General features: G+C 43.3%; 1 protein-coding gene and 1 long non-coding RNA gene across 7 annotated transcripts in view; one reads left to right on the top strand and one right to left on the bottom strand.

Annotated features, from left to right (window-relative positions):
• LOC141054264 (thioredoxin domain-containing protein 6-like) overlaps positions 1-16287 on the top strand; it is a 198963-nt gene that overhangs the window by 162212 nt on the left and 20464 nt on the right. For all 6 annotated transcript variants that reach the window (XM_073551531.1, XM_073551535.1, XM_073551532.1 and 3 more), the window contains one exon: positions 4776-4920. In XM_073551531.1, coding sequence (XP_073407632.1) covers positions 4776-4920 — 145 coding nt within the window. The remainder of the gene's footprint in view (positions 1-4775; positions 4921-16287) is intronic.
• On the bottom strand, positions 11476-13974 carry LOC141054265 (uncharacterized). The gene is made up of 6 exons (XR_012221388.1): positions 13674-13974; positions 12505-12582; positions 12281-12364; positions 11974-12184; positions 11740-11896; positions 11476-11613 (listed from the first exon to the last, which is right to left on the bottom strand). It is a non-coding gene; the product is annotated as an uncharacterized lncRNA (long non-coding RNA).

Below are 16287 nucleotides of genomic sequence, written 5' to 3'. Positions count from 1 at the left end.
TGAAATCTGACCACTGTCACTTTATGTGGTTATAACTCTGGAACGCTTCAATGTATCCCACTGATTCTGAGATTGTTTATTTTTCACAATTTTCAAACTTTTAATTTTTAAGCCCCTAAATCAGAACGTTATGTCACACAAAATAGTTAATAAATAACATTTCCCACATGTCTAATTTACATCAGCACAATTTTTGAAACATCATTTTTTTTTTTAGGAAGTTATAAGGGTTAAAATTTGACCAACGATTTCTCATTTTTTCCACAAAATTTACAAAACCATTTTTTTAGGGACCACCTCACATTTGAAGTCACTTTGAGGAGTCAATATGACATAAATTACCCAAAAGTGACACCATTCTAAAAACTGCACCCCTCAAGGTGCTCAAAACCGCATTCAAAAAGTTTATTAACCCTTCAGGTGCTTTACAAGAATTGAAGCAATGTGGAGGGAAAAAATGAACATTTAACTTTTTTTCAAATTTTTTTTACCTCGGACACAAATTTTTTTATTTTGTCAAGGGTATCAGGAGAAAATGAATTACAATATTTGTTGTGCAATTTCTCCTGAATACACCAATACCCCATGTGTGGAGGAAGACCACTCTTTAGGCGCACAGCAGGGCTTGAAAGGGAAGGGGCACCATTTGAGGTTTTGAATGTAAAATTGCCTGGACTTGAGATCAGACGCCATGTTGCGTTTGCAGAGCCCCTGATATGCCTAAACAGTGAAACCCCCAATAAGTGATGCAATTTTGGAAACTAGACCCCCCCGAGGAACTTGTCTAGATTTGTGGTGAGCACTTTGAACCCCCAAGTGCTTCACAGAAGTTTATAACGTAAAGACGTGAAAATAAAAAAATCATATTTTTTTCCACAAAAATGATCTTTTTGCACCCAATTTTTTATTTTTCCAAGGGTAACAGGAGAAATTGGACCCCAAAGGTTGTTGTGCAATTTGTCCTGAGTACGCCGACCCCCATATGTGGGGTGGAACCACTGTGATCGCCTTACTTCGATCTTTGGGAGGCAGAATGAACAAATCCACAAAAGGTGAAGAATTGGTTTTATTTTTTATGCCGTTCCTCATGCGGTACAAGTGATTAGGCGACTTTATTCGTCGGGTCGGTGCGATTACATCGATACCAGATTTATATCCTTTTTTTATGTTTAGTGTTGTGAATTCTCTTTCTGGGCTCCCTCTGGTGGTTACTGAAGGTAGTGGAGCTGGTCAGATTGACAGAGGTGTTGCGAGTTCTCTTTCTGGACTCCCTCTGGTGGTTACTGGAGGTAGTGGAGCTGGTCAGATTGACAGAGGCTTGCCACCTGATAATGATGATGACGATTGGAGATCTGGGGTTTCTGACTGGTGTATTTAAGACAGCTGATTTCCTTCAATCCCTGCTGGTGATTTTCTTCCTGTGCTTTCTGAGGTCTGATGTCTCCTGCTCTGCTCCTGCATGGTTCAGCTAAGTGGTTCATTTGCTAATCTTTTTGCATTTGATCTGGTTTTGTCTATCTCTGCTTTGTGCGGGTCAGCTTGTTCCTGCTGGGGCTATGCTGGATCACCGCCCATATGTTACTGCTTGTGTCAGTTTGTTCTGTCCCCTGTTATATTGGTCACTTTTTGCTTTGCTTTTAGTATATACCAGAGTGCTGATATATCGGGGGCAAAGTTGTGTGACTTCAGTGTTTTTTGTGCATCAGACGTGTTGGATTTTTCAGGGTTTTTTGCGTGATTGCAGACAGTGTCTTTCCTTTCCTGTCCTGTCTAGTCAGTTTGGGCCCCATCATTTACTCAGTCTATTTTTCTGCCTGCGGTTGTGTTTTCATCTTGTCTCACCGACAATATATGTTTGGGGGCTATCTATTCATTTGGGGTCTGCTCCGGGGCAGTTTAGATTTCACCTTTCTTGCTTTAGGCTGAGTTAGCTCTCCGGCTGTGCCGAGGCGTCTAGGGCATCGTAGGTACGCTCCTCGGCTACTGCTAGTTGTGTAGATAGGATCAGGGGTCTGCAATCCGCTAGTTACCAACCTCTCTGGTTTTCTGATGGCTTAGCCTGGTCCTGCTATCCTCCTCGGTGACCCATTCATAAAAGTTTAGCTTCTGTCACACACTAAAAGACACTTTTTTTTGTAAGAAGTTTTTGCATCGCCGTATTATGAGAGCTATAATTTTTTTCAAATTTCGGCCCACAGAGTCATGTGAGGTCTTGTTTTTTTGTGTAACGAGCTGACTTTTTTATTTTTTACCATTTTCCGGCACGTAACATTTTTTGATTGCTTTCTATTCCGATTTTTGTGGAGGCAGAATGAACAAAAACCAGCAATTCAGGAATTTTTTTTTCTCCGTTCCGCGTGTGGTAAAATTGGTAAGGCGGCTTAATTCTTCGGGTCAGTACGATTACAGCGATACCTCATTTATATCATTTTTTTTATGTTTTGGCGTTTTTACACAATAAAAACTTTTATAAAGAAATAATTATTTTACTGTAGCATTGCTTTGTTCTGAGAGCTATAACTTTTCTATTTTTCCGCTGATGGATCTGTTTATTGTGGGACAAGATGGCGTTTCCAGTGATACTATTTTTATTTACATTCGTCTTTTTGATCACGTTTTATTCAACTTTTTCCAAGCAGTATGATGATAAAGCATAATTTGCTACTTTTGTGTGTTTTTTATGGCGTTCACTGAAGGGGTTAACTAGTGTGACACTTTTATGGATCGGATTGTTACGGATGCGGTGATACCAAACGTGTACTTTTTTATTTAATTTTTTTACATAAAAATGTGTATTTATTAGTGGATTATTATTTTTTTTTTAAAACTTTTTTTTTACCTATTTTTTTTGTAAGTATTTTTTTTTACCTAGTCCCTTTATGGGACTTTCACTTTTTTGACTTTGGTTGCAGGTATAATACATTGCAATGCTCCAGCATTGCAATGTATTATACCTATGTTGAAAGCTTCTGACACCATGCTGTCATGATGGTCTCAGATGCTTTCTGTAGCTTGATGACCTGGGGGTCGTCATGACAACCCCGGGTCACAACGGCAACGATCGGGCCCCGCGATGACATCGCAGGGACGTCAATCTGAAGGCAGTGGGAGCTCCCGTTCCTCTGCCTTGCTCCTGAACGCTGCGATCGTGCTCAACTGCAGCAATTGGGGGTTAACAGCCAGGAGCAGCGCGAACGCCGCTCCTGGCTGTTAGTGCAGAAGTTCAGTCACTGGCAGCGCTGAGCTCCTGTACTGACCGGGCGGAAGGTGCTGATATTTCAGCATCTCCTGCACGGTCGTGCTGTGATCGGTCAGTCAAATTGACTGACCGATCACAGCGATCTGGATGCGGGGACCGATGGCATGGGTCACAGACAGCTGTTTACACGCAGTGGTAGTTTAAATGCATGACAGACACAGTCCGTCCTGGTACGGGAACTTACACCCGACCATGACTATGTCCGTCGATGGCCGTTAAGGGGTTGAATGCCGTTATAATGTCCACCATTACTACCTCTTGTGCTTGGGCATTCCACAGTCTGACTGCTCTAACTGTAAAGAACCCTTTCATATTTATCTGCCGGAATCACCTTTCTTCCACAGTAATGAATGTTCTGTGGTCCTTTACAAAGGTATTTGGAAGGAATAAATCACGTACTAGCAAATTACATTCTGATGCTCGCACTACCTGCTATTTGTGACTTTCACAAACATGACTATTTTGGACTATGACTATAGAAGATAAATATCAAGACACCTCCCTGGAATGGAAAACATAAGGATATATCTCTTAAAATCTCAATATCTCATAGCTGTAAAAACTTCCACAATCTAAAAGGATTCAGAGTCTAGATTTCCTCCACATTCATTACCCGCATCAGACAAAAAGGAGCAAGTAGTAATCAGCGACATCTTTTCTAGCTATGAAAAGCCCCAGGGTACCTGCACACATTTACAGTGGGTTTTTCTGCACTAAAAATGCAGCTCTTGGCAGCAAAAATGCAGCATATAAAATGTTTTGTTCTATTTTTGCTTGCATTTTTGTTGTGTTTTTACTTGTGTTTTTTATGCATTGATTTTAATGGGTATAAAACGCTGCAAGAACACTGGAGCATTTGAAAAAACACATTGATAGTTAAAATACGTAAGGAAATAAAAAATCAGCTCTTTCATCTGATTTCAGGAAATGTTGCTGGTACTGTAAAATGCAGCCATTTTTACGAATGAAAAAACCCACTTTAAAAATTATGCAAATATTCAAGTGTGCACAAGCCCTAAAGGGCTATTTCCTGCTCAGCTAGTTAGAGCATATCTACAGGATGGAACCTGGACCTGTCGAGAATACGGGTTCCTGGACCCCTGGCTGCATCCAGGTGGATAATTTATGGATTGGTGGATGTTTGTTTCTTTCCATTTACTTCCACAGCTCCATTTACCTAGAATAGTTTTATTTTTATCATAGAATAAATAGGTTATTTTGCTAAATAAAATATATTTGGATGTGTATAAAGTAAAATGATACACAACTTACTCATATACATTAATTCTCTTCCATGCCCCAATATCTTGCGGTCAGCCAGCCCCCTTCATATGCAGCACTGCTCCCGTGGTGACATAGGAGGCTTTTGCCTTTGTTGGAACAAACGTATTGTAGTGGTGGAGAATCGCAGATGTGTCCTTGGTGAGACCCGAGTCTGTGGCTCTGTACTGACCGCCACCAACTGACTGACCCCTTAGTATTTCAATTTTTCAAGACAATTTTTATTTTTCTGCAGATGAAATCATGGAAAGAATTCAAGCTTCTGGCTTTACTATCTCTCAAATAAAGGAGACTCAGTTAAGCAAAGAAATAGCCGAAGAATTTTACAAAGAACACAAGGGAAAGACGTTTTTTGATCAACTCACCAACTATATGTGCAGGTAAGTTTATACTGAGCCTATAACGGGCATATTATTTGTATGATGATCATAACTGATCCGACTTTAAAAACCCTGTGCAGTTACTGATAATCCACCTAGGCATTCACTGCCAAGCTTTCATATAAATAGTCTGCATACATATATATTGTAATACTTGGGCAGCCAGGTCTGCAAGAGCTGATCGTTATTAGTACCTTACCTATATTCCTCCATGACATCGATATGGTCTATTAGCGCATACAGAAAGTGTTTGCTAAGACTGAAGAAGCACTTCTAAAAAGTTTTTTTTAGTAAATCTATGTATATGTGCGTGTAGCGTAGTTTGAGTGTATTAATATACTCATCTACCGCCATCTTCTCGGGATCCAGTGGTGTTCTGCTCCTTTTGTCAGTGACATCACCGCTACGCAGACTATTTGGATAACTTCATGCTCTATGTGTGAGACTGAAGCCTCTTTTACAAAGTAAGCATATGGTGCCTCGTTCTGATACTTCATTGGCCTACATTATAAAGGCCATTTCCTTGTTACGCAGAGTGTAGTGTGCTCCGGAGAGTCTTCAAAGTGTTGACGTCTCTGGCAAGAGGAACAGAAGATCCTAGATTCCAGTGTAAGGAGGTGGCAGGGGCCCTCGTCTGCCCCTCTCTCCCCTGTGCTGGGCCTGTGCCTTTCTGTAGTACCTGGATGGTGTACCCATTTCATAATGTCTGTATCTCATATGTCCTGTGTATTAATATCTTACCATTTTATCCCTATGTATTCTGTACTGCAATTTTTGTATGTGCTGTGTTTGTAATGTCTGATAATGTTTTTGCTATGTTTCCTATATGTGTTATGTTGTTCTCTGTATGCTGACATGTTAAAATCAGGGATAGCAGGAGTTAACTTGGTGGGTGGGGTTAACAACCCCAAGAAGGAGCAGGAAGTTTCTGCTCCTCAGTGAGTAGCTGGGGTGTCTGCCCTGAGCAGGTGTGTAGCAGCAGCTGGGGCATTGCCAGACCCCGAGAAGGGGAGAGAATCTGTTGCACCAGCTGAAGGACACTAACGCAGGCATTGTCAGACCCCATAAGGCTGGGTTCACACGTAGCGGAACTCTCGCGGAAATTACCGCGAGAATTCCGGAATTCCATTCCGCGGGGAAATCGCATTTTAAATTCCCAGAAAAACTAGCATTTTGCAAGCGTAATTAGCTTGCAGAATTGCTAGTGTTTTCCAAGCGATCTGTAGCATCGCTTGGAGAACTGATTGACAGGTTGGTCACACTCGTCAAACCTAGTGTTTGACGAGTGTGGCCAACTTTTTACTATTGAGGCCGCCTATGCGGCATCAATAGTAAAAGATAGATAGAATGTAAATAATAATAATAAAAAAAAAACATTGTTATTCTCACCTTCCGACGTCCCGCACAGCCTTCCCGCCTCTCTCCACGCTCCCGGTCCCAGTAATCCTTTGCGACAATTACCACGATGACATCCGTTCTCGCGGGATCGCGACGTCTCGCGGTCATTCGCGATGACGTCGCGCGAATGACCGCGAGACTTCGCGATCCCGCGAGAACGGACGTCATCGCTCGCAAAGGCTTACTGGGACCGGGAGCGTGGAAAGAGGTGGAAAGGCTGCGCGGGATGTCGAAGGTGAGAATAACAATATTTTTTATTTTAAATTCTATTTTTTACAGGGATATGGTACCCAAAGCTCGGAGGACAGTCTCCTCTCCTCCGGACCGTGGGTACCATCCGCAAATGTTCTGCTTACTTTTCGCATGGTGTGCACAGCCACATGCGGAAAGTAAGCAGAACAATGCATTCCTATGGGTGCGGGATCGCCGCGATTTCGCGAAATTAATGAGCATGCTGCGTTTTTTACCGCGAAGCAATTCCGCCGCGGTAAAAACCGCAGCATTAGCACAGCATTGCGGAATCCCATAGGAATGCATGGGATGCTTATTTTTCGTGTCAAAAGCGCGCAGTTAAAACCGCCGCAGAAACGCAAAAAAAACGCCACGTGTGAACTCAGCCTAAGGAGAGAGGATCTGTTGCCCTTGGATTTCTGGACTTAAGGACTGCAACATGGGCCCCTGGACTTGGTAAGGGCCCCCGCCGAAGGGACTTGAAGCGTCCAGATCCCGGCGTATGAATTACTGCTTAATTTCGGCTACTGTGGCTGTTGTGGGTACGGCCGTGGAGATTGCTAGGGAGAGAGCAGAATGCCAGTGTAGTACCTTTTTCTCATCTTTATTTAATTAATCTTCATTCCCTGTTGGACTGCAAATTGTGCCTGATGATTGTGTCTGTCTAGTCCATCCCTGTGCAAGGTACCCGGGGTGTCTACTGACTGTGGCTTAGTTGACTCGTCTGGGACTACCACCCTGGGCTACCTTGTTACACACCAGCGATGGCAGTGGTAGGTGAGTATATTAACCCCTTTCTGACATGTGACGTACTATCATGTCCACTGTACCCGGGCCCGTATGACTGGGGACGGGATAGTACGCCACCGCAATCAGTGGCGCTCACGCCGCTGATCGCAGCCGGGTGTCAGTTGATTATCACAGCTGACACACGGCACTATGTGCAGGCGCTGAGAAAGCCTCCTCAGTGCCTGTCAGATCACTGATCTGACACAGTGCACTGCAGAGTGTCATATCAGCGATCTGACACTTTACAGTGATGTCCCACCCTGGGACAATAAAATAAAGTAAAAAAAAATATAAAACACGTGTAAAAAAATTATAAAAAATACCTAAATAAAATTTAAAAAAAAATTCCCTAATAATTTTTTTGTAAATTAAAAAAACCCGATAAAAGTACACATATTTTGTATCACTGCATCCGTAACGACGCGCCCTATAAAACTGTCCCACTAGTTGACCCCTTTAGTGAAACCCTTCAAAAAAATAAAAAACAAAGCAAAAAACAATGCTTTATCATCATACTGCCGAACAAAAAGTGCAATAACGTGCGATCAAAAAGACGTATATAAATAACCATGGTACCGCTGAAAACGTCATCTTGTCCCGTAAAAACTGAGCCACCATATAGCGTCATCAGCGAAAAAATAAAAAAAGTTATAGCTCGCAGAATAGTGATGCAAAAATAATTATTTTTTAATATAAAATTGTTTTTATTGTATAAAAGCGCCCAAACATAAAAAAAATATAAATGAGCTATCGCTGTAATTGTACTGACCCGAAGAATAAAACCGCTTTATCAATTTTACCACACGCGGAACAGTGTAAACTCCCCTCCCAAAGAAATTCATGAAATGCTGGTTTTTGTTCATTCTGCGTCCCAAAAATCGGAATAAAAGCGATCAAAAAAGTCATGTGCCCAAAAATAGTACCAATAAAAACGTCAACTTGTCCTGCAAAAAATAAGACCTCACATGACTCTGTGGGCCAAAGTATGGAAAAATTATAGCTCTCAAAATGTGGTGATGCAAAAAGTATTTTTACAATAAAAAGCTTCTTTTATTGTGTGACAGCTGCCAAACATAAAAACGCGCTATAAATAATACAGTAAATCAAACCCCCCTTTATCACCCCCTTAGGGAAAAATAGTAAAATTAAAAAAATGTATTTATTTCCATTTTCCCATTAGGTTTAGGGCTAGGGTTAGGGCTGAGATTAGGGTTAGGGGTGTGTTGGGGTTAGATTGGAGTTAGAATTGGGGGGATTCCACTGTTTAGGCACATCAGGGGCTCTCCAAACGCAACATGGTGTCTGATCTCAATTCCAGCCAATTCTGCGTTGAAAATGTCAAACGGTGCTCCTTCCCTTCAAAGCTCTGCCATGCTCCCAAATAGTGGTTTATCAGCCTACTTACGACAAATTGCACAACAACTTTTGGGGTCCAATTTCTCCTGGTACCCTTGGGAAAATAAAAAAAATTGGGGACTCATGTTTGTGAGATCATGTTTGTGGAAAAAATATGATTTTTTTATTTTCACGCCCAGGCGTTATAAACTTCTGTGAAGCACTTGGGGATTCAAAGTGCTCACCACACATCTAGATAAGTTCCTTGGGGGTCTAGTGTCCAAAATTGGGTCACTTGTGGGGGGTTTCCACAGTTTAGGCACATCAGGGGCTCTCCAATCGTGACATAGCATCTGATCTCAATTCCAGCCAATTTTGCGTTGAAAAAGTCAAATGGCGCTCCTTCCCTTTCGAGCTCTGCCATGCGTCGAAACAGTGGTTCCCCCCACATATCAGGTATCAGCGTACTCAGGACAAATTGTACAATACCTTTTGCTGTCCAATTTCTCCTGTTACCCTTGGTAAAATAAAAAAAATTGGACCTGAAGTAATTTTTTTGTGGAAAAAAAGTTAAATGTTCATTTTTTTAAAGCATTCAAAAAATTCCTGTGAAGCTCCTGAAGGGTTAATGAACTTCTTGAATGTGGTTTTGAGTACCGTCAGGGGTGCAGTTTTTAGAATGGTGTCACTTTTGGGTATTTTCTATCATATAGACCCCTCAAAGTGACTTCAAATGTGATATGGTCTCTAAAAGAAAAAATGGTGTTGTAAAAATGAGAAATCGCTGGTCAACTTTTAACCCTCATAACTTCCTAACAACAAAATAATTTTGGTTACAAAATTGTGCTGATGTAAAGTAAATATATGGGAAATGTTACTTAAGTTTGTGTGTGCCATACCTCTGTGATTTAAGGGCATAAAAATTCAAGGTTGGAAAATTGCGAAATTTTTGCCAAATTTCCGTTTTTTTCACAACTAAACACTAGTTATATGAATGAAATTTTACCACTAACATGAAGTACAATATGTCACGAGAAAACACTGTCAGAGTCACTGGAATCCATGGAAGCGTTCCAGAGTTTTTACCTCATAAAGGGACAGTGGTCAGAATTGTAAAAATTGGCCTGGTCATTAACGTGCAAACCACCCTTGGGGGTAATGCGGTTAAGGCTACTTTCACACATCAGGTTTTTTCTGACAGGCAGGATCCGGCGTCATCCTGGCGTCATCTGGTGTTATCAGGTTTTTTTGAAAACCTGATGAAACGGATCTGGTCTTCCACCGGATCAGTCTACCTGATCCGGCGGAAAACCGGATCCGTTTCATCAGGTTTTCCATCCGTTTCTTCCGGTTTTTTATCCATTTTACGTCAGATCCGGTTTTTAAAAAAGCCCACGGGAGGCTCTCAAATGTGATTGGCTACTAAAAACCTATATATACAGTGCTCCGACAGGCCATATTTGACAGGTTGTAGAGGAGCAAGTGCAGGTTGTAGAGGAGAGCAAGTGGGTGGCGAAGATGGAAGACGTGATAGCAAACATTCTGAAAATTAACGTTGATTTTACTGTTGAGGTAAATCGTTTGAAAGCAATTGTTCTGGATAAGGAGCGAGAGAGACAGCAGTGCATCATGCGTCTGCGCTGAAAACGTTTGTGTATCCACCCCATCACAGCCAAGAGAATGACGCATGGGGTGTATTCTACACAAGTTGTGTACCTGGTTGTTACCCAAAGTGTTTTACCTTTTTTACCCAAGTTGTGTACCTGGTTGTGTTTTACCAATTGTATTTAACTTCTTTAACCACAGTATTAAAGTATTAACCTTGTTTTCAAAACCTTTTTTTTAACTTATAAAACCTTATAACCAAATAAAAGACCACATTTTTTAAAAAAATGTTTTTTTTATTAACAAATTATTAAACAGAGAAAATTACAAATATACATAGTGGGGGTTGGAAATAATGCTGGAGAAGCTGTCAGATTGGGACACTTTGACATTGGGAGTGTGGAGAGAGGAAAGTGGTGGTGGTGGTGAAGGATCAATAGGAATAGGTGAAGGGGTGGAGAAAGAAATGGTACAGGTGGACATGAAAACGGGAGTTGTACTGGGAATTTGGAAGGTTTGAGGGGTGGAGTGGAAGGATTGGGAGGCAGAAGAGTTGGAGAGTGGAGAAGAGGATTGTGTTTTGGGAATGATGGGTGTTGAAGGAGAATGGTGGTAGTGGGCAGGGAGTGGAGGCGCAGGTGATGTGGTTGGGAAATGGTACGGGGCAGGCTGCTGGTACGGGGCAGGCTGCTGGTATTGCATAGGAGGGGGAGGAGGGACAGTGGCTGGAGGGGGGCAGGTGTGGGAGGATGTACCGGGGTGGGTGGAGGGGGTTGGGAGCTAACTTGCGCTAGAGCAGACTGGCATGATGGCATTACATGCATCTGCTGGTCAGGAGATAGCTTATCCATGCTCTCGAGTACAGATTGGGAAAATGTGTGGTTAGGAGCTTTACTTACATATGACTGCATCCTAACCAGAAGTGTGCGCAACTCAAGAATACTGTTGCTGAGCAAATTAAATCCTGCGGTCATTTGCTCAGACAACAGTTTCAGACAGTTCTGGAAGGATGCATTCAGACGTAAGAACTCGGGCGCATAGCTATTTTCCTGACACCTCTGGTGCTGCCGCCCAGAACCCACAGGTGTACTAGAGGTGGCGGCAGCAGCAGAGGGGTGGGGTAAAGGAAAAGCTATATCCTTACCAGCAGATTCATGCAATGCAGGCGGCCACGATGTTCCAGCGCAAGGGGGTGGGACTGAAGGATCAGATGTGAGGGAAGGCTGGGAAGGTGCAGATGGTCCGGGACTGTCGAAGTGTCCCTTGGTGGTGGACTCCTCAAGGATCGCCCCAGAAGTGTTCAACTATGCAGGCTCCCGAGTGCTGCAGATGGTGCTGTGGAATAAAGAGAAAAAAAGATAATTAATATATTGATATTGCATGGCCCTGGTTGAAAGCAAAAAAAAAAAAAAGGGTTAGACATGTAAACATTTTTTATTAAATGGGGTGGGTAATATTTACCTTCTGTTCACCATTGTCGCCCAGAGGAATGACAGGGCTCTTGAGTATTCGTATTTGCTCCTGCGTCCTCCAGATCCACTCGGGGCCTGCATCTCGTTGTTTAACTCCTTCTTGAAGCGATCCCTGATTGACCGCCACTACTTGACAATTCTCTCGCCTGAAAAGTGAAAGCACAAATTGGTTAGTATACAACACTTTTACATCCAGCAACATCACTGAACTGTGTATACTTACACGCTTTATGCTGGGCCCGAACATCGAGGCCCTCCCAGTTGGCAACAAGTTGCTGGCAGACTTGCTCCCAGAGCCGACGGGTCACTTTGAGATTGGTGTGGCTGCGGTCCCCCATATTCCACAGTGGCTCCCGCTCTCAGATCAGATCGATGAGGAGGTCAATATCTAGGTCCGCCTCCTCACTGTCCGAGTCAGGAGCACACTGTGAAGCCTGTTAAAAAAGACAAAAAAACAAATACATTAGACTCCAAATAACATGTATTAGGGACAAAAAATATATTGTAAAACAACAAATAAAGGTGCTTACCCCATGTTGACCGCCCATCCGCTCACGCCGACGACTCTGGGAGCCGCTTTGAGGACCTCTGGATCGTACACCAGAATCTGAAGACTATAAAATAAAAACAAACAAAAATTATGTGCTTGGATGTAGGCTTGTGTTGTGTGCAGTGTGAGGTCTGTAATAATCACTTTTTTATGTGTTGTGTGTAGTGTGATGATGTTTTTCTGCGATGCATGCAAGAAACTTACCAATTGCAAGCCCACTCCGTGTATCTATCCACCCCTTCGGTCTTCTTCTGGAAGCACCTCTTCTGCTGCTTCAGCTTCCTGTTATACAAAAATTATCAATTAATATATTTAGATATATATATATCTATATACACATACATATACAGGGGGCATTTAAGATTTATTGCTATAAGGCTATGTGCACACGGTGCGGATTCTGCTGTGGAATTTTCCACGCAGATTTTGCTAAATCTGCAGGTAAAATGACCTGCGTTTTACCTGCAGTTTTAGTGCAGTTTATGTGCGGATTTCCCCTGCAGTTTTCACCTGCAGATTTCTATAATGGAGCAGGTGGAAAACTGCAGCAAAACCGCACAAAAGAAGCGACATGCTGCTTCCGCACCAAATCTGCGTGGAAAAATCTGCAGCATGTGCACAGCGTTTTTTGTTTTACATAGCCTTAAATGGTACTGTACATCATGTGCAGTTCTGCTGCAGTTCTGCAGGGCCAAATCTGCTGCAGAACTGCACAGAATCTGCACCGTGTGCACAGGGCCTTAGAGCACTGATGTGACCATCACAAGAATACACAGGGCATCATAAGGGTATGTGCACACGGTTCGGATTCTGATGTGGTTCCGCAGCGTTGCTGCAGCTGCGGGTCCGCAGCAGATTCTGCTGCGTTGTACAGTACCTTTATTTCCTATGGAAATTAAAAAACGCTGTGCACATGCTGCCGATTTTTCCGTGCGGTTTTGCAGCAGTTTACAATCCGCAGCATGTCAATTGTTTGGTGCAGAAACGCTGCAGTTTTACACCTCATCCATTATGAGGTGTAAAATCGCTGTGCAAAACCGCAGGGCTTTTGTCCTGCGGATTTACCTGCGGTTTTCTCTCCAAAATCCGCACACCAAAAAAACTACGTGTGCACATAGCCTTACTTTCTAGTGGTAAAATCTGGTCACCTTTTGTTTTCTATGGAACTTGCACAGGGCATTAACATTTTCTAGGGGGCAATTTTAGCATCTAGAGGGCACGAATATGGGGCACAGAAAATGGATCACTGGTATTGTGCCAAATAGCTGGTGCAGTAAAAGGGATAACTTGCTCGCAGATGGCATATCAGAGATGTATTGTGATATAAAGTACATAAAGACATAAATAAAAACAAAACCAAAAATTTCTTTTACCTCTAAGCGCAGACGAAGCGAGGGAGGGCTCCCAGAAGAAGAAGACAAGTCTGGCTGGCTGGCCTTGCTCTGTGGCTACTGGCTACTCTGTGGCTGCTGGCTGGCCTCGCTCTGTGGCTGCTGGCTCTGCGCCTGCTGGCTGGCCTGGCTCTGCTGGATGCTCTGCGGCTGCTGGATACTCTGCGGCTGCTGGATGCTCTGTGGATGCTGGACACGCTCTGTCGCTGGCCCGCTCTATCGCTGTCTGCTCTGCGGATGGCTGCTCTGTGGCTGGATCCTCTGTGGCTGGGTGCTCTGTGGCTGGCTGGTTGCATGTAATGGATGGATGAGTGCCTCACTGACATTGTTTATATATGTTATCTGGGGGCTGGGCAATGGGATCTGAGCATGCTTAGACATAAAAACAGTATCTGGTAGCCGGATCCGTCTTTTTCCGGATCCAGCGCATTCTGGCGCCCATAGACTACCATTGTTTCAAAAAGCTGGAAACGCCAGATCCGGCGCTGTCCGGTTTTTCGCCGCAGACAAAAAACATTCCAAAAAACGTTTTTTTCCAGACGACAGAAAGAAACATTTAGCCGGATCCGGCCAAAACCGGAAGGACATGAGGCGCCAATACAATTCAATGAGACAAAACCGGATCCGGCGGCAGATTTCGCTGGATCCAGTTTTTGAAAAAAACCTGATGTGTCAAAGTAACCTTAATACACTCACACTACGCTACATACAAGTAAACACTAGGGATAAGCTAGCACTAAAATGCCTGGATGCTCGTTACATGAACTGATCAGTTTGTCATCCACTCTATAGATGTTAGGCGTCGGGTTCCTGTTGCTCCCGGAGGTCTCCCATTCCTCCCCAGCTGCAGAGGAGGTTGCTCAGCAAACTTGTCTGTCCTGGCACTCTGCCCAGACCACCTCTGTGGGTTTGCTTGCTGCTGCCACCTCTGGTACAGCTATGGCAATGCAGGCTGCTCAGCAGCGAGATTCTCCAGGGACTAAGTCCTCATGTCGAACCACTGAGCATGCCCGTGGAGTGATCTCCCATTGGAGATGGAAGGTCACGTGCTCAGGTCCTGCTCCTGTTCGGATTGGCCCATCCGAGAAGCCAGGAAGGTCCCGGACGCTCGCGGCTATAAAAGGTTCGCATGGCCGCTCGGCCATGCGCTAGGATACTCTGTATTTTCAGACCATGAGGAGTGAGTGATGTATGCACGTATGAATGTCTGGTGACTGACTCATTATGAAACCCCTACCCTTGGTACGCATGTGTTGTGCAGCCTAGCCTGCTAGCGCCCAGGCTTAGGTGTAGGTAGGGCAGAGTCGGAGTCAGGCATTAGTCCCCATCAGTGACTCGGCACGCCACAGTGCATGTGCTCCACACTCCATAGCCAGCGTCTATAGCGGCGATCGCGGCAGCGAAGCCGTGCGCTCAGAGGGCCTAGAGGAACTCTAACCCCGTGTCCTTGGGGTAGAGTTCTGTGGCCGCTTTCTGTGCGCTTTTTGGCCGGGCTCTGTGAGCTAAACAGGCTCCGGTATTTGCGTTCAGCGGCTGTGCGGCTCTGTGAGTCAACAGAGTTCGCTCCTGTTCACACGGGGTGACATAACCCACGTGTGACTGTTTTCACTCCGCTCTATTCTTCCGCCATTACCTAGCAGCAGTGTACCACCTCTGCATGGTGGACCCCGTTCTGCGAACGCACCTACTATTATTTATTATTTGGTGCGTTCCGCCAGCCCTAACAATAGATGACTAATTGAATCCAGAAAAAATGTTGAACTCTTTGTTTTGGAGTGTTATATACCACCAAAATGTAAAACAAAGTATGTTATACTCTATGAATGACCAATTCAATCCATAAAAAATTTTAAACAATTTTTTGAAGTGTTATATACCTCTGAAATTTAACAGAAATCACGTTATATACTATGAATGACTAATTGAATCCAGAAAAAATTTTGAACGCTTTTTTTGAGTGTTATATACCACTGAAATTTAACAGAATGCGCGTAATACTCTATGGATGACTAATTGAATCCAGAAACAAATTTCAGTGCCTTTTTGGAATATTATTTGCCACTAAAATGTAAAACAAAGCACGTAATAGTCGATGGATGAGTAATTGAAACCAGAAAAAAATTTCAATTATTTTTTGGAGTGTTATATACCACTGAAATATAAAGTAAAGCCTGTAATACACTATGGATGACTAGTTGAATCCAGAAAACTTTGTGAACATTGTGAACACTTTTTTGGAGTGTTAAACACCAACCAAATTTAACAGAAAGCATGTTATTATTATTATTATTTTATTATTTATTTATATAGCACCATTGGTTCCATGGTGCTGTACATGAGAAGGGGTTAAACACAGATTACAGATATCACTTACAGCAAGCAAACAAACTAACAATCATAGACTGATATAGAGGGGAGAGAGTTATACTCTAAGAATGACCAATTGTCAACTCTAAGGAAAACCATCGTTACACCGATGCCTCTACCTTGTGCCAGTCATTACACTGGCTACCCATCCACTCCAGAATCCAGTACAAACTTATTACCCTCACCCACAAAGCCCTCCATGGCTCAGCTCCACCCTACATCTCCTCCC

The sequence above is a fragment of the Dendrobates tinctorius genome, unplaced genomic scaffold (assembly GCF_039654945.1).
Source record: "Dendrobates tinctorius isolate UK_male_01 unplaced genomic scaffold, ASM3965494v1 ptg000177l, whole genome shotgun sequence".
NCBI lineage: Eukaryota > Metazoa > Chordata > Amphibia > Anura > Dendrobatidae > Dendrobates > Dendrobates tinctorius.
This window is presented reverse-complemented; position numbering and strand designations above follow the sequence as displayed.